The sequence below is a fragment of the Mus caroli genome, chromosome 8, assembly GCF_900094665.2.
Source record: "Mus caroli chromosome 8, CAROLI_EIJ_v1.1, whole genome shotgun sequence".
NCBI lineage: Eukaryota > Metazoa > Chordata > Mammalia > Rodentia > Muridae > Mus > Mus caroli.
This window is the reverse complement of record NC_034577.1, coordinates 53589382-53616425: the sequence shown is the minus strand read 5'-3', so window position 1 is coordinate 53616425 and position 27044 is coordinate 53589382. Positions and strand designations below refer to the sequence as shown.

The 27044-nt window shown below is 38.0% G+C and overlaps 1 protein-coding gene across 10 annotated transcripts in view; it reads right to left on the bottom strand.

Annotated features, from left to right (window-relative positions):
- The window catches only part of Nek1 (NIMA related kinase 1), a 134614-nt gene that overhangs the window by 66421 nt on the left and 41149 nt on the right, over positions 1-27044 (bottom strand). For 4 of the 10 annotated variants that reach the window (XM_029480465.1, XM_029480468.1, XM_029480466.1 and 1 more), the window contains 9 exons: positions 26836-26896; positions 24362-24513; positions 17147-17206; positions 16291-16350; positions 16158-16205; positions 15929-16003; positions 10319-10482; positions 10107-10238; positions 5647-5749 (listed from right to left, as the gene is read on the bottom strand). In XM_029480465.1, the coding sequence (XP_029336325.1) occupies positions 5647-5749; positions 10107-10238; positions 10319-10482; positions 15929-16003; positions 16158-16205; positions 16291-16350; positions 17147-17206; positions 24362-24513; positions 26836-26896 (855 nt within the window). The remainder of the gene's footprint in view (positions 1-5646; positions 5750-10106; positions 10239-10318; positions 10483-15928; positions 16004-16157; positions 16206-16290; positions 16351-17146; positions 17207-24361; positions 24514-26835; positions 26897-27044) is intronic. The other 6 variants (XM_021169624.2, XM_029480470.1, XM_029480471.1 and 3 more) reach the window with 4 other exon arrangements.

Below are 27044 nucleotides of genomic sequence, written 5' to 3'. Positions count from 1 at the left end.
AATATGAACTAACCAGTACCCCCAGAGCTTGTGTCTCTAGCTGTGTATGTAGCAGAAGATGGCCTAGTCAGCCATCACTGGGAAGAGAGGCCCCTTGGTCTTGCAAACTTTATATGCCCCAGTACAGGGGAATGCCAGGGCCAAGAAGTGGGAGTGGGTGGGTAGGGGAGCAGGACGGGGGGAGGGTATGGGGGACTTTTGGGATAGCATTTGAAATGTATATAAAGAAAATATCTAATAAAAAAATTAAAAAAAAACAAAATTGGGAGGGTATGTGCTAGGGAATGTATAGGGGAGATGGGGGATAAATCCACCCACATTTCATTAGGTACATGTATGGAATTCTGAGAAATAAAGAAAACTAAAAAAAAAAAAAAAATTGCCTATAGCCATGACAGAGCAATGTGATTAGAGCTACACTAATAATTTAGGTAATATACAAGAAAAATGTGAGTTTTCAAACACCAATAACAATGGGGCAGATCCTTGGGAGAGGGAAGCAAGGGGGTAAGCCCAGTGACTGCCTTACTTCATGTCTGGCCAGAGCTTCTAGGCAGCAGCACGAGAGAGGAAACTGGAACAGAGCTGCACGGTCTGTTCCTCTGAGTTGAGGAAACATCATTAGGGGATGGGCAAGCTGCAGGCTACTGGAACTTGTGATCAGAGAACAAAGGAGAGAAAGCTGCACAGGGAAGCAGTGCTGGAAATGTGAAGAGGTTCTTATGTCTCTCACTGAGTGGCAAAAGCTAATGACACCAGGGCTTAACCAGACTGTGACTCTCTCATGTTTGCAGCAGGCAGACTAGAAGGACCGCAGAACCAGTAAGGCAAGGGTAATCCAAAGGAGCCAAGTTAGCATAAGAGAGAACACAGTTCTTTACAACCTCAGGGAACCTTCAAAGTCAGCCTTCAGTAAGGCAAATTATTTCCAAATAATTAACTAAAGCCTCCAAATAGTTAATAAACCCCTGAGGTAAAGTGCACCGTGCCTGGCATGCTAACGCAGTACAGCAAGCACAGTAAAACTAGGGCAAGGTTTCTTTAAATAAGAAAATCTTAATCAACAAAGACCCAGAAATAGCAGAGACAGAATTTGTGAGAAAATTAAAACAGCTATTATAATGACGTTCTGTATTTTTAAGGTAGAAACAAGTACAGGGTTATAAAGACGGAAACTAAAACTATAAAAACACCCAAGCCAATATTGAGCTATTTAACAAAATACAGAATGTGGGCTGAGTAGTGCAGCAATGGCCGATACATGAGAAGATCCAGCTTTCATCTCTAGCTCTGCAAAAACAGAACAGGAAGTAAGACATGAAGACGATCATGTCTGGATGAGATGAGCAGCATTTATACTGTAGAGGATTAATGTTCCTGACACAGCAGCAGAAACCATTCAAAATAAAACAGAGAAAAAGGAAGCACCAATGAGTGGTGCAGTCACAAGCACTCTAATACTAACGGCCTAAAAGAAGAAAATGAGAGACATCTGTCTTGAAGAAACAGTAGATGAACAATTGGAACATACATTAGTTAGCTAATAATCAAACTGCTTCCAGGCACAAAGAAGAAAACCTTTCTAGAGTCAGAGGGAAAGGCGTATACTACACCTAAGGTATCAGGAGGCGGCATCCCAGATCAACAGTCCTCAGCCTACAGAACACCCCCAGCAAAGTATCTCTCACAAACAAGGCTGTGGAGGTAGCTCAACAGTCAAAGCACTTACCATGTATGCAGGAGACCCAGAGTTTGGTCCCTCCCGGCCGCCCAGGCACACATGCGCTCCCACACTCGCACACCACACAAACATACACATAAAAAACAAAAACAAAACAAAACCAGGCCAAATGCTTTTCAGACCTACAAATTCAGGTTAAAGTTACCACAATGTATTGTTCAAGTGCCAGGAAAAAAAAAAAAAGGCATTTTCCCAACAGATTTTATAAAATGTCTTTTTAAAGAAAATTACCAGAGGACATTCTCCAACATGAAGAAAATAAACTGATAATGGAATCGCAGGATTAAGCAAAAAAACAGTGTGGGAAAAGTCTCTGTCGTTCTCCGAGCTCTCACCATGTAAAAGACTCTTTAAACTTTATTTTCAATTTTGAGTATGTGTGTCAGTCTCTGTGGGTATGTGCAAGTGAGTACAGTGCTGCAGAGGCCGAGGAAGGTGTTGGAGCCTCTGGAGGTGCTGTTCCAGGGGCTCCTAAGCCACCTGATGTGGGTGCTGAGACCCTAACTCAGAGCCTGGGCAGGAGCAGCAAGCACTCTTAACTGCTGAGCTATCTCTCCAGCTCCCAGTAACTATTTTAACTAATAATAACCTACAACCAGAGCTGAGAATGGGTGTGCACACCATTCATCCCAGCGCCCACCCAGACATGAGAATCTCGAGTTTGAGGCAAGCCTAGGCTGGTTACACAGCAGTTTAAAAGCCCTTTTAATCTCAGAAGATGGAAAGATCTCCCATGCTCATGGATTGGCAGGATCAACATTGTAAAAATGGCTATCTTGCCAAAAGCAATCTACAGATTCAATGCAATCCCCATCGAAATTCCAACTCAATTCTTCAACGAATTAGAAAGTGCAATCTGCAAATTCATCTGGAATAACAAAAAACCTAGGATAGCAAAAACTCTTCTCAAGGATAAAAGAACCTCTGGTGGAATCACCATGCCGGACCTAAAGCTTTACTACAGAGCAATTGTGATAAAAACTGCNTGGTACTGGTATAGTGACAGACAAATAGACCAATGGAATAGAATTGAAGACCCAGAAATGAACCCACACACCTACGGTCGGTCACTTGATCTTCGACAAGGGAGCTAAAAACATCCAGTGGAAGAAAGACACATTTTCAACAAATGGTGCTGGCACAACTGGTTGTTAACATGTAGAAGAATGCGAATCGATCCATTCCTATCTCCTTGTACTAAGGTCAAGTCTAAGTGGATCAAGGAACTTCACATAAAACCAGAGACACTGAAACTTACAGTGGGGAAAAGCCTTGAAGATATGGGCACAGGGGAAAAATTCTTGAATAGAACAGCAATGGCTTGTGCTGTAAGATTGAGAATTGACAAGTGGGACCTCATGAAACTGCAAAGCTTCTGCAAGGCTAAAGACACCATCAATAAGACAAAAAAAACCACCAACAGATTGGGAAAGGATCTTTACCTATCCTAAATCAGATAAGGGACTAATATCCAATATATATAAAGAACTCAAGAAGGTGGACTCCAGAAAGTCAAATAACCCCATTAAAAACTGGGGCTCAGAACTGAACAAAGAATTCTCACCTGAGGAATACCGAATGGCAGAGAAGCACCTGAAAAAATGTTCAACATCCTTAATCATCAGGGAAATGCAAATCAAAACAACCCTGAGATTCCACCTCACACCAGTCAGAATGGCTAAGATCAAAAATTCAGGTGACAGCAGATGCTGGCGAGGATGTGGAGAAAGAGGAACACTCCTCCATTGTTGGTGGGATTGCAAGCTTGTACAACCACTCTGGAAATCAGTCTGACGGTTCCTCAGAAAATTGGACATAGTACTACCGGAGGATCCAGCAATACCTCTCCTGGGCATATATCCAGAAGATGTCCCAACCGGTAAGAAGGACACATGCTCCACTATGTTCATAGCAGCCCTATTTATAATAGCCAGAAGCTGGAAAGAAACCAGATGTCCCTCAACAGAGGAATGGATACAGAAATTATGGTACATTTACACAATGGAGTACTACTCAGCTATTAAAAAGAATGAATTTATGAAATTCCTAGCCAAATGGATGGACCTGGAGGGCATCATCTTGAGTGAGGTAACACAATCACAAAGGAACTCACACAATATGTATTCACTGATAAGTGGGTATTAGCCCAAAACTTAGGATACCCAAGATATAAGATACAATTTGCTAAACGCATGAAACTCAAGAAGAATGAAGACCAAAGTGTGGACACTGTGCCCCTTCTTAGAATTGGGAACAAAACACCCATGGAAGGAGTTACAGAGACAAAGTTTGGAGCTGTGATGAAAGGATGGACCATCTAGAGACTGCCGTATCCAGGGATCCATCCCATAATCAGCTTCTAAACGCTGACACCATTGCATACACTAGCAAGATTTTGCTGAAATGACCCAAATATAGCTGTCTCTTGTGAGACGATGCCGGGCCTAGGAAACACAGGAGTGGATCCTCACAGTCAGCTATTGGATGTATCACAGGGCTCCCAATGGAGAAGCTAGAGAAAGTACCCAAGGAGCTAAAGGGATCTGCAACCCTATAGTTGGAACAACATGATGAACTAACCAGTACCCCGGAGCTCTTGTCTCTAGCTGCATATGTATCGAAAGATGGCCTAGTCGGCCATCACTGGAAAGAGAGGCCCATTGGACTTGCAAACTTTATATGCCCCAATATAGGGGAATGCCAGGGCCAAAAGAATGGGAATGGGTGGGTAGGGAAGTGGGGGGCGCTATGGGGGACTTTTGGGATAGCATTGAAAATGTAATTGAGGAAAATATGTAATAAAAAATATTAAAAATTTAAAAAAAAACAAAAAAAAGACTATCAATAAAAACCAGTAAAGGTCAAAAATAAATAAATAAATAAATAAATAAATAAATAAATAAATAAATGCCTGTTTAAAAAGGCAATAAAAAATTTAGATACTATTAATAGGAAGACTGAAGAAAAGGAGAAAGCAAGAAATTATCTTCTCCCATATAGGGGAAGGTCACAAATATAGATTCATTCCACATTATTAAGAAAGTAAATTGGAGTATGAGTGTTAAAAATATAGAGTGACCAATAAAAACTAACATTTTTCCATAATATAATTAAGAACATATAATGTAAGAAAAAAACTTATATCAAATAACTGTTAATAAATTCACAGTTACTAATTATGGCTTTTTATACACATGTGATAAGTCTAAAAAATACCTTGAAGCATGCTCTACAGGAATAGAAGCTCCATGGGGAGATGAGAGGACAGAAGCAATTGTCAGTTGCTTTGACAGAACACCAAAACACACTTGGGCACTGTAGCTAAGAACTCGTGAGACTTCCAATTGCTGACTTCCAACTTCCTCACAACTTAATATTTTCAGATAAATGAGTTAGTTTTGTAATTTGCTTAACTGAATGGTTTAAAGTAATTATTTTGGTTTTAACATGCTTTTCAACAAATACTATAATGTGTGTGTATGTGTGTGTGTGTGTGTGTGTGTATGTATTCACTTAAACATTTATTTACCCTTTTTCCCTAAAATTCTTTGCTACTTAGAAATATTAAATCAAACAGTATCTTGGAAAAATTTCCAGCAACTTAAGAACTTAATATCTCTAATATTTATATTTTTATACCCATTTCTTCCTTTTTAGAAAACAGAATGTAAAATGATGATGTAATTTTACTTTGGTATATAAGATATCAATAAAAGACATCAGAAAACAGGATAATGAACAAGATATATGAGAAAACATAAGCTATATGTTGCTTTTGAACATCTTCAATATCTTTTATTGTGCACAGACTGCTACATCACAATTCTTTTTACTTACACTCACATCATTCCAGGCCTTAACTCTGAATACTGATAAACTCAAAATCCCAAGAAAAAATATCATACCACGTGTCCTTCAGCTCGGGCTTTATTCTGCATAGCTTCTCGTTTACGCTGTAGGAATTCTTCCACTTGGTTGGCTCTCTCTACAGCTAAGTGTCCTTTTTGCCTAATTTGGACAAATCACAGAGTCAGCAATTTTCAGCATTAAATTCCACATTAAACCTGTAATTATTATATGAAAGCAGAAATAAAATATACATTCTCTGTGAAGAAGTGTCTCTCTGTGTGTATGTGTGTTCTTAACAGCACTTCAAATCTTGACAAGGTTCATTTTACAATGATATGATTCATTTTACTTACAGACAGTAAAATGGACAAGGTAGGGGGAAAGTACCAGCAGTCATTGCCTTCAGTCTTTTCTCACCTCATTTCAGCATCTTTCGTTGACTACTACGAAAGAATGTAAATATGCTGAGTATATAGACAGCAAATGAAGAGGTGATAAACACTCACTGAACATCTGCCCCATACTGTGTCAGTCAGCGTGAGAAACACGGGAGATAGACACAAATGTGCACAGACGTAACCCAGCCCAGTGAGGAGGTCACAGCACGAGATCAAACGTGGTTAGACCTGGAGATGAGTAAGAAAGTTGAGCAAGTTGCTGTCTGTTTTCTATATACTTGGACTGTGGCTACTATGGCATATAACCTTCCTGTAGCTTTTTTTTTGGAAAATAACTAACTGATCTATGTTCTGAAAAATAAGAAATCATGAAATAATGCCGTTTCTGTTTCCCAGTAAACATTTTAAAATTTCTAATTTTCATTCCATAAATAATCATTTCTTCAACTTTTTTAAAGCAAAAAACTGAAACATAAAAAATATTTTAAGTAAGAAGTGTAGCTGTAAAAAATAGAAATGCAGAGCAAAAGATACCGCTCAGAAGCTAAGGGCACTTGCTACTTCATTTATAGAGGATCTGAGTTCTATTCCCTTACCCATGTGATTTGGCTGAAAACCTCCACTAACTCCAACTCCAGGGGATGTAACACATATGACTTTTACAGGCACCTACACGTATGTGTACACACACACAAGTAAATATTTGAAAGAAAAAAATCTAAAATCTACGATATTTTATCTCTATGAATGACAGTGATCTAAAGTCCTTCATCTCGCATGTTACTTAAGAGAAATTCTTTAGAATTTCCATGATAGGAATTTTCTAGGATTAGGTAATATCTGTAACTAGTTTAAGAGCCAATTACTCTGATGTTCAGCTATTCCAGATGGTTACTGTCCCCCATGAAATTTCTGAAACCAAAGCTATGCTAGCTTGAGTAGGTTGATAATAACAAGAGATTTGTGCATATCTCTGAAGTGCACATATGCTGTCCCCTAGCAGACCTATTCTACACTATAAACCTGAGATCAATTAAGGGGGGCTGGTCTGAACTCAGCATGCCTCTGCATATACCCACGTAAGATGGCATTATGCCCTGAACCTCCCTGTGTATGTAAGCTTGAGCCAAAGACAGTAGACAAAGTATCAAGTACCATGCTCAGACATGCCATTAGAAATGTATGACTACTTGATAAGGTTCTTTCTGAGAGTCTTGGAGTATACACCACTATCTGTCATTAGATAAAACCTCCAATCTCTCCACTTTGCATCATGATGACACTGACATCAACTATCATAGAAGTAAAATATATTCATCATTGTGGTCTATGTGCAGTGTTTGCCAGTATAACACACCAATTAGCATACACTAGTACAATTATTGAACACTACCTCACTAAAAACATGTATAGCAGCCTTGACTTACAGATTTTTCACACTGATTGTGTACACATGACACTATCTGCCTAATATGTTTAAAAGTGTACTTTGGAAGATGTAAAGATGACTATACCAAAGGGGATAGGAACTCCACAGAAAGACCAACAGAATCAACTGACCTGAACTCTTGAGGCTCTCAGAGTCTGAACCAGAAACCAAAGAGGACCTAAGCCTCCCTACACATTATGTAGAAGATGTGCAGCTTGGTCTTCATGTGGGTCCCCTAACAACTGGAACAGGGGCTACACTAAAAGCTGCTGCCTGTATGTGGAATATGTTCTTCTAGCTGGGCTGCCTTGTCTGGCCACAGTGGGAGAGACTTGCAGAGACTTGAAGTGGCAGGTATCCCCCTCCCCCGACACCTACTCAGAGGAGAAGGGGAGGAGGGGATGGGGAAAGCATTGTGAAAGCGGGTGACTGGGATGGTGTCGATGAGCGAGATGTAAAGAGAATAAGTACAAAATAAAATTAAATTTGAAAAATATTGGGAAAAAAAGATCTGGCTGTAAGGTACTTTCTTAATTAGTGACTGATTGGGGAGGGCCCAGCCCACTGTGGGTGGGACTAAACCTGGGTTCTATAACAAAGCAGGCTGAGCAAGTGTGTAAGTTGCATCCCTTCATGGCCTCTGCATCAGCTCCTACCTCTAGGTTCCTGTCCTGTCTGACTCCTTTTGATGATGAACCATGATATGGAAGTGTAAGCTTTGGTCAGGAGTTTCATCACAGCAACAGTAACCCTAACTATGATAATAGCTGAAACAGAGTTCTGGGAAATAAAGTTTATCCAATGAAAATCAGAGTTTGATTAATTCTGGTACTTAACATAAGTTATCATCTTTTGTAGAAGGCTCATGGGGATGAGGAGAAAATAATTTACTTACTATTCATTTTCTCCATTAAACTCTATTAAGAATTCAGATAAAGTAGCCACGCATTGTGGCACACATCTTTAAACCCAGCACTTAGAGAAGGCTGAGGCAGGCTGATCTCTTTAAGTTTGAGGCCAGCCTGGTGTACAGAGTGAGTTTCAGAACAGCCAGGGCTATGTAGAGAGGCCCTCTGTGGTGGTTTGAAAGAAAATGGCCCCTACAGGCCCATAGTGAGTGGCACTATTAGAAAGGATTAGAAGATGTGGCCGTGTAGGAGGAAGTGTGTCACTGGAGGTGGATTTTGAAGTTTCAAGGGCCCAGCCAGGCCCAGTGGCTCTCTCTTGCTGTTCCTGCAGATACAAATGTACAACTCTCAACTATTTGTCTAGTACTTCTCCAGTACCAGGTCTGTCTGACTTCTTGTTTCCCACCATGATAGACTAAACCTCTGAAACTGTAAGTCAACCCCAATTAAATGTTTTCCTTTATAAGAGCTGTCATGGTCATGGTGTCTTTTTACATCAATAGAACACTGACTAAGACATCTTGTCTCAAAAAAAAAAAAGTTCAGATACAAAGATACTTTAAAGCACTGAGTATCAGTAAAACATTGCCTGAGATTAACAGAAGAATTATAGGCCTTCGACCCACAAATAGATAGTAGGAAATGAGAAACTTGGGTAGTAACATACAGAGAAGTTAAGAGGGGTTAAGAATTGTGGTAGAACAGGAACAAGACCACTAACACAGCCGTGGTTAAGGGAAGGACAGGGATGGAGAACAGTCATGGTGTTCTTTATTGGGAGTCAGTTCTCTGATTCAAGCCTTGTCATTTACCTTAGCAAAGAGGTGGATGATTATCCTTCCTTTTCTTTTTGTAAATACATTGAGAGCTAGCAAGATATTGGTGGGAACACCATACACTATATCCATGCTCAAATTTATTACTCTAAGAATAATTTAAAAATTTTGAAAGATGATTACAAGTATTTCACAAGGTGGATATACCATAAAAATGGGCAGTAGTCTAAATGACAAAGAAAGTGTGAGAAAATGAATCACCATGTTTACAGGCACAGTGGACCAGTGAGAGGGCTTCTATGGTTGAGAAAGCAATCGAGTATGCACTAAGCTCCTTCCTATTTAAGGATGCCTTGTAGAATGAAATGCAGAGGGGAGAGGATTTAGAAAGTAAAGCAGAGTAAAAACACAAATGAGAAGCAAATCACTTCTCAAAAAGTAGCAGTACACAGTTTAAGGTGTCAATGTTAAGAGGCTAATATAATTGATATGCCATGAGGACATACATATAAGCTATTGTCAATTACCATCAAATTAATTCAGTGAAAAAATCTGATGAAAGATCACAAAGAGATATAAATCAGAAATGAGTGAGAAGAGGAAACATTTTAAGAGAACCAAGAGAAAAGTGGGAATGAGGAAAGGACAAAAGATAAATGTGCTTTGGAGCTTTATGAAAAGTGTGATTCTATTTAAATTCATGCTATGATTTATTCAAATCAAGTAGATAAAATTATTACAACCATATGTTGGCAGATAGTTATCACATGATCTTTTGAACAGTATGTTCTGTCTAAACATTAAAATAAGCAACAATAATCAGGCTGAATGGAAGAGCTACACGTTTGTCATAGTGTAAATCAAGGGTCAAATTTGCACATGAAGATTCATTATACCCAGAGAGCAAAAATGTTCAGTTAGACATTGGGAAAAACCATCTACAAGTATAGGTATGACAAACGACAAAAGCACACAGGATGGATGCATGGATCGTCACAGGCCAACCTGTTTGTACTGGCTTGCTTAGACACGGCCTTCAGTCTTTTCAGAGTTTTCCTAATAGCACCAGCATCAGGGGAATGGTAGTGACCTGAAGCCTCACTGGGAAATCCTGGACGAACTCCAGGTGGAACTCCTCTGTAGACAAATAGCCACAGTGACTTTCCTGGCTTTCTCTGAAGCAATGCATAGGCAACCTGAGCAGAGCACAGCCATACCTTTCTGGGAGCCATCGACCATAGATTCCCCCCTTCCATCTTGCTTCATTATCTTCTGCTCTTAGCCGCTGCATTTGGTCAAAAATGGCATGGTAATGTTCATACTGGCCTCGAGGAGAACAAGGTGATGGAGAGACAGCCCCTCCAATGCCAAAAAAGGAAGCCTGGGAATAAACAAAGAGCTCTCACATGCCATGTTCATCTTAGAGGGCCAAAGAGGCCTGAGCCATCCTTAAAAGAAAAAGTCAGTTTCAATGCTTAACTTAAAAAAAATAATTACCTAGTTTTAACATATTGTTAAACGCATGGCCTAAAGTAAAAGGTTTTCCTACTAAAGGTTTTCCTATATAAGCAATCAGACAGTAGTATTCTTGGCTACTAACAGTAAAGAATAACTCAATGTGACAAACTAAATTCACATAACTGTGGAAAACCCTTAGCTTAATTATGAAGCCTTTTAAATATGCTAATATCCTGTATTTCATGAATAACTTTTGTGAAGTTTAAATATATGTGGTTTTGAAGTCAAGCAGAATTTGATATCATAGCTAAAATTTTAATTAAATATGCATGTGACTTTTGATATACTCAAATCTATTCACCAAGTAGGTATGAAGGTAAATACATGATTTAAGTTTATTTTATATCATATAGAAGAGGAAAAACATTCCTACTCATAATATTTTTCATACAAATTGGAAAAAAACCACAAAAGTAAACCAGCATTCTAGACATACAGTGAATGAATAAATGAAGTAGGTGTACTATGAAGTAGTAAGTAGATTCACACACCAGAAAAAAAGATGGCCACAGGCAAAAATATTTTACTTTTAAAGTGTTGGAGAAAGATATTGTTTAGCCTAGTCTTGATAACAATCTTAAAAAAAAAAACCAGACAAGAAAAGAGTCAAGGTAACTAAAATAAGCTATATGTATGTTTTGTGTGTGCTTCAATAGGTGGAGGAAGAAAGTGCCATCATAAACACAATTATAAGGTAGATAAGCAGAGCATTAAACAATGAAAAGAAAAGGTGTTACAAGCTAAGCTAAGCAATATTGAGCCTGGGAGAATGCATTCATGAAATAAACTTTCCAGTGTGCTGAAACATTTTAAGATCATCAATACTACACACATAAGCGGGAGTGAGAGACAAAAGCAGAACTAGGGGCTGCTCTATGACAGACAGCAATGGAAGACTACTGTCAATGAAAAGGCAAATGCTGCACAGACTAGTGTGTTTTCTGCAGAAATGACTGAATGATAAAGGCAGAAGTTCACCAAAAGAAAAACAATCAATGATCTCATAGTACTTAAGTTGAGAGAGCTGAGTAAGTTGAGTGATACCTTTTAAAGCTAGGTGGTGTTGGTGGACACTTTTAATCCCAGCACTGAGAAGGCTGAGCCAGGTGAATCTTTGAGTTTGAGGCCATCCTGGTCTACAAAGTGAGTTCTGGGACAGCCAGGGCTACATAGAGAACTCTATCTCAAAACTCTCCCTCCACAAAACTAAACAAAATAAAACAACCAATTTTAGAATCAAATAAAAATAATTCTGCCAAGTCCAATGAGAGTAATTTTGTCTTAACATCTTGATACTATATATAAAATTTTATGAGAAAGTCTACTTTAAAAATCAGTTCAAGCTGGGCATTGTGTCATGTGTCTTTAATTCCTGCACTTGAGAGGCAAAGGTAAGGTGGATCTCTGAGTCTGAAGCCATTCTGGCCTATAATAAGTTCTAGGATAGCCAAGGCAGAGAAAACCTGCCTCATAAAACAAACAGAAACAAAGAAAACAACCAAACAAATGAACAAAAACAGATACTGAAGTGACAGGATATAAGTTGGCAGAAATCAGAAAGATAACCAAGTGGAACGCTCCATCCCAGTGGTCTTCTCACACACACATCCTCAGAACACGCACTGCGGGGCTGGAGAGATGGGTCAGTGGGTAAGAGGTACTTCACAGTACATACTCAGTGGCTCACCACTACCGCTAACCTCTAACTGCAGTGCTAGGAGATCTGATACCTTCTTCTGGTCTCCATATGCACATACACAGATATAAAATTGAAATTAAAAAATATCCATTTTAGAGTTAGAATTCTGTTAAAAGGTAGTCACATCTACACAACTAATTACTCTGTTCAATGGTAAGATCTTGACTTTAAATAATTCTTATATTTCTTTCTAGTAAAGTGAACGAACATAAGTAAGCATCTTTGAAGATGTCTATACAAAATGTCAAAAATACTGTGTCAGAATGCTGAAGCAACACAATCTTCTAAAAATCACCTTTACAGAGGCCTAGCTTGTACACAGTTAAATCTTCCCGATTACAAACATAGGTTGATGGACATTCTTAGCATTTCATTTGTGTTTATACATTTGTGCTTCTGGATGCTACGGGGCATGTGTGGCAATCAGAAGACAACACACAGGAGTCAGCTCTCTCCCTCCAGTATGTGATCCTCGGGATCCCATACAGGTCACCGGGATTGGTGGTAAGCACCTTCACACACTGAGCAACTCATAGGCACTAAGTTGATGGTACTGATGAACATCCTTATTCATGTAATCACTGCCATTATCACAATTACCTCATGTCTCTTTAGTCCATAACAAAGCACTGACCTTTCTATTGCTATGGTGTGGATTTGTCTTTTCTAAAATTACATATGAATACAATATGTACTCTTCTGTCTATTTTTCTTAACTCAGCATGTTTTTGGGCTGATCCATGTTATTTTATGTATAAACAGGTTTTTATTAATGAAGAACACTACACTGTATCTTTTAACAAGAGGTACACTTCTTACATATTATGATCACTAGAAAAAAATTGGTACAAATTATGTATTCAAAAAAAAAGAATCTATAAGCAACACATTAAAAACATTAATCAGCCAGGCACAGTGGCACATAGCCAAGAAATCTTGGACTTTGCAACTGTCCAATAAAGTCAGCTATTTATACTTTTGAGTAACAATGTCTATACATAATAAAAACATTGAATTATCTTCATTTTCAGTTTTCATCTATCTCTACTTTGGGAATTTCTTTGACTCATATTACACTGTAATTCCATGTCCTTGGCAACTATGCAGAAATCAAAGAGTCTGACATAGTAAATATTTTAAACTTAGGAATAGGTACAAACATTAATAGAATTTACTTCTTATCATAGAAGCATTACAGAATTCTATAAAATGAAGCAAATGTTATTAAAGATACAGTACCTAACTATCCAAAAATAATGTCTCTTGCACATATCATGGGTTCAGTTCATCTCCCATATGGTAGCTCATAACCAACTGTTAACACCAGTCCCAGAGGATGTGACACCCTCTTCGGACCTCTGAGACCAATAGATTGCATGTGATGCACATATATACATGCAGGCAAAACACTCACACATATAAAATAAAATAAACCTTTAAAAATGTTTTTAAAGGAGTAAGGAAGCAACCAGCAAATTCTCAATAGTGTTGGTGAATTTGGCACAAATGCTGGGTAAGAGTCCTGGCCTACAGTTCAATTCAGAATAAGCTAATTTTTAACCATGGACCAAATTCAGCCAGGTAGCACACACCTTTAATCCCAGCACTTGGGAGGCAGAGGCTGTCAGATCTCTTTGTGTTCAAGGGCAGCAAGGTCTATAGAGAGAGTTCCAAGATAGTCAGAGTAACAGAGAGAAAGCCTGTCTTGAAAAGCTAAGAAACTGGGGGCTGGAGAGATGGCTCAGGGGTTAAGAGCACTGATTGCTTTTTCAGAGGTCCTGAGTTCAATTCTCAGCAGACACATGGTAGCTCACAACCATCTGCAATAGAACCCAATGCCCTCTTCTGGTGTGTCTGAAGACAGAAACAGTGTACCCACATTCATAAAATAGATAAATTTTTATCTTAAAAAAAAAAAGAAAAAGCAACCAACCAACAAACAAAAGCAAAACCATGCACCAAATCCTGAGTTACTGCTTATTGACCAGGAAGTAATAAGTACTGCTCATATAAAATTGAAGTACTTACAGTGCTATATAACGTTTACCTAAGTACTGACTTGTAAAAAAAGATTCGAACTGAATTTCTGAAACATCTTGAAAGACAGGAAACAACACAAATTGAGGACAGTATACATTCATATCTATAGATACAGTTGAAACAAACAAAACATACTTTTGTCCACATCATAACTCTGAGAGAAGAAACAAGAATGGTCAGCAGTCCATTTTGATAACCACCTCTTGTCTACTTCAACACTGAGAGACTAGTGCGAGCAACAGACATGTGAATTGACAGTTTAACTGCAAGCTGAGCAATTGCTGGCTCACTGTCAAGAGAGAAACGACTGTACAACGGAATATGCATCCGTTTCCTACAGCTGTGCAAAAACTTACGGCAAACTAAGCAGCTTAAAACAATGTCGGTTTATTATCTAATTCCCTGGTTTAGGCAGGTATATGATTTAGGTAGGTATATTAAGCTCTAAGTCAGAGGGGGCTACATTCATATCTGAGGCTCAGCATCTCAGAGTGCTCTGGCTCTAGGAGAGTCGTTTCTCCTTAGTTTCTGGCTAGAGATCACGGTTATGATCCAGAAGCTCTCTATACATGCTTGCCACATCCACGCTGGTGGCTACCGTCCACGTCAGCAGACACATGTCCCTATACTTCTTTTCCCTTTCCAGTCTCCTATAAAGGAGTTGCTCTGTCAGTGTAATCAGGGGAGTGCCTGCCCCTTTATCACACAACGTAATCTAGTAACAGGAGCTACCATCAGCAAGTTCTACTCAGAACCCAAGGGAAGGGAATGCAGGGTGCACACACTGGGACTGTTTCAGGATTAAGCTTATGAGTATTGAATACAGGCCTGTACTTCTGAAAGCAAAGGGGGAGAAGGCAGCTCACAGAACAAGGATGGCTGAAGACATTTCTGAGAGAGCAGAGAAGCTCTGGGCTTTGAAAATAAACTCAAAACAATTAACTTCTCCAAGGTTCCAGAGTCACATTTGCCTAAAGGGAACATGTGAACCAAAGAAACTAGGTAAATGGCTGTTGAGGTGACTGGCTATCCAGGTAAAAGAATGGAGGCAGAGAGGCAGTGGACAAGGAGGGGAGCTGGCAATGGAGAAAGAGGAGTGAGTGGAAGACAGGAGACTCAGCAGGTGCAGTGCACACACTTAGGAAGTCAGTCCTGCTGCTCAGCACAAGTGGGCAGAAGAGCACCAGAGGGGTGAGGACAGCTATCCTGGAGAGTCTAGCAGTGGCCAGTTACGGAAATCTTCTGAGAACTTAATTTTCAAGGTTATGTGAAAACTTCTAAAGAGCATATTTGATTTTGTATTTGATTTGTGAAATTCCCTTGGGGGGAAATCTGTATTACAGCCACCACATGAAAGTTTTAACCGATTTTACAAATGTCACACACGAATTAATGTTTATTATTACATTACATATTAAATATACACAGATAAGGAATAAAGCATAATAAATGCTATAGAATTCTAGATAAATATTATTGGTACATGAAGAATGTAGCTAGTCATACACATTTTACAGAAGAGGAGACTGTAGACAAACAACAGTTTACTCGATTGGGATCAAATGCCTACCTTTACTTCACCGCTTCCACCAGCCCTTAAAACATTCCTCCATCCTTGTTCCCTGGCCCTATTTATCCTCTCCAACTTTTGGGGAAAGAAAAATAAACAAAATTCCATTTCAACTACTTAATATAAAACATGTAGAAAACATTTAGCAATAACATACAAGTCAGTGTGCTTCCTTAAATAAGGCATGTGTGGTGGGGAGGGGCGGATGCACTGTGGAGACATCTCTTACCCGCTGCTTCTCTTGCCGCTTCACCTGCTCAGCCTTCAGGAACCTAATCTGTAACAGTTTCAGACATTTTCTCAGAACCTGGTTCTTATCCTCTACAGTCAGGCAAAGGGAGAAACACAAGGAAAACAACTACCTGATCCTTTTGCTTCTTTTCTTTCTCAATAAATTCCAACCTTCTTTTTTTTGCTGCTTCCTTAAACAAAAGGAGAATACTTATATCAATATATACATACATACACACACACACACACACACACACACATATATACATGTGAACCATATATATATATATATTTGTTTCTGTTCATTGCTGAAATGTGTAGAATCAACGTCTGTTTAAACTTATAGTAAATATNTATATATATATATATATATATATATATATATATATATATATATATATATATATAGTTTTTAAAGCCAGCGTTTCTCTGTGTAGCCTTGATTGTCCTGAACTTGCTTTGTAGAACAGACTGGCCTCAGACTCTGAGGTCTGCCGGCCTCTGCATCCAGAGGGCTGAAATTAAACATGTGCGCCACTACTGCCCAGCTCTATTAATAATCTCTACTTTTATATTTTCATCAAGAAAATATATCAACATGAGAGTGACACCAAAAGAAATAAGGAGATGTGAAATGAAGAAAACAAGATATTGTAAATATTTGAAAGAAACAAGGTGGAAAGGGTTAGAGGCTCTATAACAGTGATTCTCAACCTATGGGTTGTGACCCCTGGGAAGATTAAATGACATTTTCACAGGGGTCACATATCAGATATTACATTACGGTTCATAACAGTAGCAAAATTACAGTAAGAAAGTAGCAGTGAAAATAATTTTATGGTTGGGTGTCACCACAACATGAGGAACTGTATTAAAGGGTCAAAGCAATTAGGTTGAGAAGCACTGCTCTATAACATTAGTGGGTTTGCTGTTGTCTTAAGAACTATTTTGAAAAGCTTTAAAATAAACACACATGTGTCTTTATACCTCAGACATTTTCTTCCTTTCTTCTCCAGAATTCATTTTCTTCACGGGAATTTGATGGGCCTGGACAAATAAAATAAAATAAAGCTATGAATTAGATAAATTAGATAAGACACCCATTTAAAATTCCACATTGTGGAAGTTTAAAGTAGGAAAAGTTAAAGCCAATACTGTCATAAATGTTACAAAATTTGTTGTACTACCTTTTGATATGCCTTTCACTAAAGAAACTGGAATATGACCCTCAAAGAAATCATGAAAATGGGCTCCTTATCATCAACTAGTTTTGTTTTCACAACATATTTTTAAAATATTTAATGATTTACTTAAAAATTTAGTGGTGGTGCACACCTTTAATCCCAGCACTTGGGAGGCAGAGGCAGGCGGTTTTCTGAGTTTGAGGCCAGCCTGGTCTACAGAGTGAGTTTCAGGACAGCCAGGACTACACAGAGAAACCCTGTCTTGAAAAACCAAAAATTAATTAATTAATTAAAATAAATATATATATATAGTTATTTTATTCAATATTTAAAATTTTAATATGTATTCAGTACATTTTTATCGTGTATACTCCCAAATTCTCACCTCTAACACTTTTTGTATCACCAAGCCCCAACATGATTTTGAGCCATGTACATTCCTTCTTATCTCTCCCCACCAATTCCTCCTGGGTCCCCATCAACACACATGCCTATTTCAATTTCCTCTCTTTTTTGTTTTTATAACTGAGTCTAATAACCCATATATGCCCATAAGTGGGGGGCTAGCCAATGAATCACCAGCAACACATTAAGGGTACACACCCAAAGAAAAGTGACTCCCCTCCTCCAGCAGCAATCAAATTCAGGTTGTCAGACTTTGTTGTGAGTCGACTAAGAAGAAGGTGTTCAAGATGGCTGCATATTATTGATGGGTTATAAATTATTTGATCTTCTCTATTGCCTTACATAGAGAGTATTTCTGGGATAAAATGTCAAGCTGGCCCTCTGAGATCATCTGATTACTTTCAGAATGCTATTTCTACACTGAAGAGATACACAGAAATACTGTACTAAGGAAATTGTTCTGTTTTCTGCCACCTAAAAAACAAAAACAAAATGAAAGTGAGCCCACCGCTAACACGTGTTCCTGCAGCTCCCTCTGGTGGCTTAGTGTCAGCAGCCTTAAAGAAATGCCTGCACCTCCACAGTGAAAATATGCCAGCCTCCCATAACTACTTCAAATCTCAAAGTAAAAGGTTTCATATTTTTTTCAGGGAAGTGGCCTTTTTTAAGAAAAACAATTTAAAAAGGAATCATTCAAGAAAAGTGAGCAATAGGCATTACTTACTATCTCCCAGTCAGGTAGTGTGCTACTAGCTGATGCCACCTCAACTCTTCAGGAAGAAAGAAAGAGCAAGGGTTCTGGGAGATGAGGAGGCCGTGGAAGCCTGCTTCAGAAAACTAAAATACCACTAAACTCGCTGCTTCCTCAGTCTATATCTGTGTTATGATGCTGGACAGGTTTCCTATCTATTTGGTTGCTATGTTTTTATTTTTTCTATAATTCTTTAAAATTTTCATAATTTTACTTCTATTCTCTTTTATTGCAGTAAAATATACAGAATAAAATCATTTTTACCACTGCAAGTGTATGTCCTGTGTCATCAAGCAAATAGTCTCTGTTGTACAGTAAATCTGTGTTAGGTTAAATCTTTTAAAAACAAGTTATGGCACATCTCAAGTGTTGGTTACTATTTAGTTTTCAATGGGTTGGCTTAGAAAAACCAGGCTTATTTGCTTAAAAAAATTCAGAAAGTGGTGGACTTGGTGGCACATGCCTTTAGTCCCAACACCTGGGAGACAGAGGCAAGAAGATTTCTATGAGTTCCAGGCAAGGCTGGTCTACAAGGTGAGTTCTAGGACAGCCAAGGCTATTACACAGAAAGACCCAGTCCCAAAAATAACAGAACCAAAAAACAATTTAAAAAGCGATAACCTTGCCTAAAATCCCAAAGCCGGTAGGTAGCCTTTATCATCTGAGCCTCTCCATCACTCAGGTTATGACAGGTGGAATCTATTATTCTGAATATTAGTACTAGGAATACAAAATTTCCACATCATGCAGCTTGTATACATGGAATACTAACTGAAAATGAAGGAAGCATTAATAAAAACACTTTATTTGAATCCATCAGCTATACAAAAAACCCACATGGTTTCAGTCCTGGTCAAAAAGGGACCTTTACCATATTATTAATTCAGCCCCCATTTCCTTCTTTTTTACAGACTAGTGTGTGGCCAAGAGGTAAAACAAGTCTATTTCTACAAGTTCACACAAGTGTGTATTTCTTATTGATTTAAACACACAAGTATGTCTGCCCTCTTTTACCCATGGCCAATATGAGTTTTATCCCCAAGAAATCAGACAAGCTATGCATGTCTATATTACAACTGTTAAACATGGGTTGCATGTGTAAATACTATTTGGAATAATCAGGCCTTGAAAATTATCTATGAAATAAATTTACTTTTAATTAATATTTTTTAAAAAATCTATTAAAAATGAAACATGCTTGTAAAGAAATTTTGGTATGGAACATAAAATTTCTTAAAAGCATATTTGTAGCAGTGAAGTCAACTTAACTGATTTCGTAGCAATAGACTATAATGCAATTCTGATGACAACAAGTGAAATACATAGAATTTGCTTAAAGAAAGGCATTGTTTGGATACTGAAAATGTGTTTCTCCCTTCTTTTATTTTTCAAAGTTGTCAAAAGTACAGTAAGTCAATTTCAGATTTATCCAAATACTTCATGGAAAAAGTGACATGATTATACTAAAATAACTTCAAATAACGATGTGCTTCAAAAGAAACCAAGTTGTTATCACCCAAATTATCTATATATGCAAAGAATCTATTTCAAAAGTTGTTTTTTATTTATTACTAGATGCTGAAATACTTAGCCTAAATCATTATCCACACAAAAGCCAGGCTTTCTGATGTTTATCTGTAACCTGAGAAGCTGTGGGCCAGTAACCTAGTCAAAATAGTGAGTTTCTGGCTTCCTGAGAGACCCTGTCTCAAGAAATAAAGTGTAGAGGGACAGTAGGTACCTGAAGTTGATGGCTGGCTACCACATTACACACAGCACATACACACATACATTATATACCACACACACGAAGGAACATCTCAAAGAACACCGGTTTACCAGTGCCTAAAAGTAGGGGTTTTATTTGTCCTTTCATCCTATTTAGTATAGTTAGAAAATAAAGGGCATTGATTTCCTGATAGGAATTTAATTCATTCAATCGTTTATTCATTAAAAAAAAAACCTGAGAAACTTGCAATTTTGTGCAAACGTGTATAAAACTGCCCTAAAAGATGACATTCTAATAAACATGACATTAAAAGAATATAATATACCATAAGGTACTGAAGAAGTTCTGATAAGGAAATTTGTCCTATTGTTCATTGGGAGGGGCAGAAGACACAATGAGGAAAAAAATGAAAAAGGTCTGTGGTAAAGAATATTAGCATATTTATAACATTTCTATCCCTCTGATCACTGGGAAACTTTAAACATAAATGCCACTGCTGCCAATGTGACAGTGTCCTTGGCTATGATGCCAGCATCCTATTTGTTAATCTAGAAGGTAAAGCTAGGGCACTCATCGTAAACAAGTGGCTCCTGTAGGTTTTTGTTCCCTCAAGGGATTTTATTGTTCCCATAGTAAAATGATAAGAGATGAGGACATAAGTATTTTACCCAGCAAGGGCTTATAAGAAAACAGTGTGATACTGAAGGGACTTGAGCCTACAAAAGGCAAAGAAAAAACACTCAAAAGGAGGGGAGGGAACAGATCAAACAAAAGAGAGGACAATGTGCTTACAGGGCATGGTCAGTAACTGATGAGAGGCCCACTTAGCTGCTATGCTGAATCTAGGAGCAGGAAAAGGTGGACTCCTGAGAGTTCCACATCACCTAAGTGCGAGCATGGAATTTACACGGCAGTACTTTGGACATGGATCTAGTATATACATTTTTACTTCCATGAGCCTGTTTCTAATCTAATAATTTCAATTTCTAGATTATAATAGGAAGTTAAAGAGATTTTATTAAGTTTCAGTGTGTTTAGCTACTAATGATCCTAGCAAGCTATGGGTCTTTTCTAACTAAAAAAAAAAAATTAATGAAAATTCTTTTTTTTTATGATTGATTTTATCATAATATTCTCTGGTGTGCTTAAGGAAGTTTACTATTATCATTTTCTCTCCAGTTGTTTCTCAGTACTCATGAACTTGCTACAAATGACAGGAAGGACAGGAGAGACAGCTCAGTAGTTAAGAGCACATTTGATGCTCTTCCATAGGACCTTCTTTCAAGTCCCATCACCCACATGGTGGCTCACAACCATTTGTAATTCTAGTCTCAGGAGATCCAATGCAGTCTTCTGGTCTTCATGGGCACTGCAAATGCAGCAGTGCACAAACGTACATGCAGGCAAAACAATCATACACATATAAGTAAAAACAAAATCTTACTAAAAGTACAAATAAAGAGAAGATGATTTTTCTAACATGAGTTTCACTAACATGTTGGATATCAGTTCTTTGAAAAAACTAAGGTCTCAAAGTGACTTGATGCCTAAGTTATCACTCATTCATTCACTTATTCAATAAATATTTATGGAAAGCTTATTACAGGTCAGGATATATTTTCAGTGGCAATTTTTGGTGACCAATATAATAAAACCTTCATACTCCTGAGGTTTATACACAGAGATAGGAGAAACACTATTACTAAACAAACAAGCATTTGATAATAACAATGTGGAGACAAACAAAGCACAGTAGATTCCCAACGTAGATTACAAATGTGGGAAAGGGACAGCTATTATTGATACGGTATAATCACAAAGTGAATTGTGAATACAGATACTGTCTTTAGTTATCTTTTATTATTCTTTTCTATTAGTGTGATAAAACACCATGAACAAGGCATCTTAGAAAGTGTCTAATTTGGGTAATAGTTTCAGAGGGTGTGAGTCCACAATGACATGGACAGAGTAGAGTGCAGAAACAACAGAGAGCTCACATCTTGGTGCATAACCTTGAGGCAGAGAGAGAACACTGGAATCACATGAGACTTTTGAAACCTCAAAACCTGCCCCCAGAGACACACCTCTTCCAACAAGGCCATCCATCCTAATCCTTTCCAAGCAGTCCTACCCACCGCGGACAGAATTCACATATATGTGCCTATGGTAGCCATTCTCATTCAAATTATCACAGGAAGAAAACAGCAAGAAAAAAATCCATGATTTTTCAAGCAGCACTGAGCAGGTTGATAATAAAAAAATGGTTTCGTTCAGGGCTGCCATCTACCAGTATGGAAGAAGTAGGAAATGAGGCTCTGAGAGGTCAGAAGGCTGTCAGAGGGCTCTGAGGAGCATCCCATTGCCAAGGGGCCGCTGACTGAGGTGAAAAACTGAGCTTCACTCTAACACAGTGGTCAGTCTTCTCAGCCTTCAAACCATGGAAGCAGAAAACCAGTTAAGACATTATTACCTATGTGAGAACGAAAGTGGCTAGAACTAAATCAGAAGAAGTGATAAGAAACAACTCAATATATTGTGAAAGCATTGCTAAGAGCACACAGTACCAAAAGAGCACTCAGTGATGACTACCAGGAGTTTTAGAACAAATGGAAGGATAGAGTTGATGTTCCTTGAATGCTCAACAGTAAGGTGACAAACAAGGTAAATAAATGAGAATGAGCAAAAATATAAAATGTATGCATTATATCATCTTTTGGGGGATCCTGAAGCCATCTAAAATTATGATAATATAAAGAAGACTGTGAGTGAGTCAGATGTTAAACTCTTTAAAAAGAACATGGGTCTGCAGATGACCCTTCCACGGCTCAGAAGCGGGTAATGCAGAGTCTAGAAGGAAATCATGAGCACTGGAGCAGGCAGGGTCTGCTGTCAATAGGAGAGCATGACCACACTACCTAGGTCCAGCTTTAGGAAAAAGACACCACAGGAGAATGCTAGAGAGGTTAGGGACAAGCCAAGTTCCAAAGAAAAATGAGCAAGTATTATCTTTAAAGGTTTGGCATACAAGAAACTATGTGGTTGAAGAACTTAAAAACTACCAAAGACCTGTCTGGCAGTAGTGCACATGTGTCTTTAACTCCAGCACTCTAGGCCGAGGCAGGTGCATCTCTGTGAGTTCAAGGCCAGAATGGTCTACAGAGGAGTTCAAGGACAGCCAGGGTTACACAAAGAAATTCTTTTTTAAAACAAAACAGAAAAGAAAACAAAAGAAGAGAGAAGAGAAGAGAAGAGAAGAGAAGAGAAGAGAAGAGAAGAGAAGAGAAGAGAAGAGAAGAGGATCAGATCTATCAGTAATATTGAGGTGTGACGATTAGGGTATGATCAGAGCCTTAGAGAATTTAAAGATCAAGAAATAGGAAGGTCTTCAGTCCTGGCTTTCTTTTGATGACCAAAGAGAGAAAAGGATGCAATGGCACTGGTCCATAGTTGGAAAAATAAAACAGATAAAGCCAGCGTGCCAGTTACATTACCCTTGTATACAGCCCTGCTTCCACTACCACAGCCAGGCATGCTAACAATTTTCCTTTGCTCACTGCACATTAGCAGATGGTGAAGGAGACACTACAGAAGGAACGAGTGTCTCTCTTGCCCAGTGCTTCTTGTCTGTTAGTGCAGCATGTGGGAAGACACTGTGTCACTCACTCCTGCAGGTACCTTGCAAAAGTTGTGCCTATACCCTGTCAGTTTCCAGCTGAATTTCAGCAGTGCCACAAAGACAGCTTCTTCAGATATCTGCTGGTATCCAATCAGCTCTAAGACTTTGATTTCTTTGACTGTGAATTCTGAAATACACAAATGTTCTACTATTTTACAACAATACCAAAGGTATTGTTACTTACTTATTAGTCTTACTTCTATGCATACATCAAATGTTCAAGAAGGACTTCATTTATAACGCTACATTTTATTACACTGGTTGTTTACTCAGTGTATTTACTTAATGGCTGTCCAGTGCTTCTGTAAGGCTCCTAAGTAGAGAGGACGGATGAAGTAGAACACCTTTCCTTAGGAAGGCAATGAAGACTACTCTGAGTATCAAGATACCTCATGGAGCTGTTATTGAATGGGGTCATGCTGAACTTGATACCAAGCAGTTTGTAAAAGAATCTTACCTGTTTATGTTTTGGGGGTGGTTTTTTCTCAAGTAACTTTTTATCTCCATACTTCTTATATGTTAAAGGCACTCCGTATTTAGCAGCAGGCTTTGTGATTTTCTGAGCAGGGACAAAAGAACTGACACCTTGTCCTGATGCTGGTCTTTTACCTAGATGAAAAGACAAGCAATTCTTTTCTAGTAATTCTTTACATTGAATCTTTAGTGCCAAAGTCTTCAAGAACGGTAATTTTTCATTTTCATTTTAGCAAATATCAATTTTTTAAAAAAAAAATAAGACTAACTATTCTAAGCTTTTGGGAAGGTAGCTATTCTAAGCTTTTTGCATTTGGGAAGGTAGCTCCATAGGAAGCTCTTCCTTTACAGGCATGAGGGCTCCTTAGCACACATATAAAACTGCCAGGAGTGGTGGTGTGCCATTATAGTCTCATTAATGGGGAAGCAGAGACAATCAGAGCCCTGGGGCCTGCTGGCCAGCCAGTATAACCTAATGGTTAGCTCTACAACAAGGAAGGATATGTCTGAGGATGACTCCTAAAGTTGTTCTTTGGCATACACATAGGCTCACTATGTACCCAGACCTGCACCCTTTCACATACACACACACACACACACACACACACTCCTCTGTGGGACATAGTATCAACTATCTGTAAATATATTAAAAAATTGAGTTCTCTGGATAAATTGTACAGTAGAATATATATATATATATATATATATATATATATATATATATATATATATATATGTGTGTTTGTGTATATCTATATATGTGTGTGCGTATATATATATGTATGTATGTAAAATGCATCCTATGGGGCTGGTGAGATGGCTCAGTGGGTAAGAGCACCCGACTGCTCTTCCGAAGGTTCAGAGTTCAAATCCCAGCAACCACATGGTGGCTCACAACCATCCGTAACGAGATCTGGTGCCCTCTTCTGGAGTGTCTGAAGATAGCTACAGTGTACTTACATATAATAAATAAATAAATCTTTAAAAATAAATAAATAAAAAACCAAACCCAAAACAAAATTATAAAAAAAAAAATGCATCCTATGAAGCTGTCACAAGAACTGAATAACCTAAGACTCCCCCCTCAAAGTTCCAGAAAATAGATAAACTTCAATTAAAAGAACTGCAAGTCAAATAGTCTGAACCCCCCATCCCTAATCCAAACCCTTTCTTACCTCCTGTTTTCCACATCTGTAAAGGTCCCTCTGGTTAAGCTCCCCACAGCCTGAGGAGCTACTTTCTTTCTTTTCCAGCCCACTCTATAACTCAGGATTTTTAGTATGTACTAATATAATTTAAATCAATCTCTTTCAAAAAGTATTCATTTTTACAAGGAGAAAGAAAAAAATTAAATGGTAGATCACAATGAAAAGCTAACATTAAATTCATCTTGAAAGAAAAATTTATTAGAAAATGTTCACTATATTATGTTGGGTATAAAAACTGTTTATAATATAGTCTTATTCAAACTCATTGAGCATGTTATGACAAGAAAATATGTCAAAACATGAAAGTACTTATTAAAATTGGAATAATGTTTCTTCTAAAAAATTCTTTATAACCACACATTAGTCATACAATGTAGTCAACTTTTATGAAACTGTGTTTTTTGTATGTGGCTAGTTTTATGCCACCTTGACACAAACTAGAGTCATTTTGGGAAAGGGAACCTCAACTGAAAAAAATGCTCCCACAAGACTGGGCTGTGAGCAAGCGATGTGCCCATACATGCACACATGAGCACAACACCCACACCCACACCTCTATAGGGCATAGTAGCAGCTATCTGTGAATATATTAAAAAAAAATGAGTTCTCTAGATACAGTAGGAGAATGACCAATCAAATGGTCAAAATTGAAATAAAACTTACTTTTAGTAAAATAGTTGGCCTCTCAATAATTTACTTTTAAAAATTTAGAATATAAAATATTTCTTAAAGAAAAATGTTTTACATAACAATTTATACCTTAGTGAGACATTTATATTTTAGACAATGTTCTCAAAATTCAACTAAGCTTTGATAAAGATTTTCAAGTCAGATTTCATCTAAATAAGACAGCAAATAAAAACTTTTTAAACTCTTTTTTTTTTTTTTTTTTGGTTTTTTTTTTTTTTGAGACAGGGTTTCTCTGTATAGCCCTGGCTGTCCTGGAACTCACTTTGTAGACCAGGCTGGCCTCGAACTCAGAAATCCGCCNACTCACTTTGTAGACCAGGCTGGCCTCGAACTCAGAAATCCGCCTGCCTCTGCCTCCCGAGTGCTGGGATTAAAGGCGTGCGCCACCACGCCCGGCTTTAAACTCTTATATTGTGCAACACTATATAAGAAATTTAGTATTTACTTTACATTAAATTTATTCTAAAACCATCCCAATTTGTTTTCTCTATCTATTTGTAGCATATCTAGTCTTGAGTATTACAAACAGATGAAAAGTTTCATGTGAAATGTAATTTACCTGGGAGAGGCTGTGGTCCAAACTTTGAAAATGTTTTTAGACAAAATTCTTCTGCAATAAGCTTAGATTGAAAGAGAAGAAAATGTTAGAAAAGATATCACTCTGAGTGCGGTGATGCACACCTTTAGTCACAGAACTATGGAGGAAGAGCAGGTAGACAGAGCTCTGTGAGTTCGAGGCCAGCCTAGTACATCGAGTTCCAGAACAAC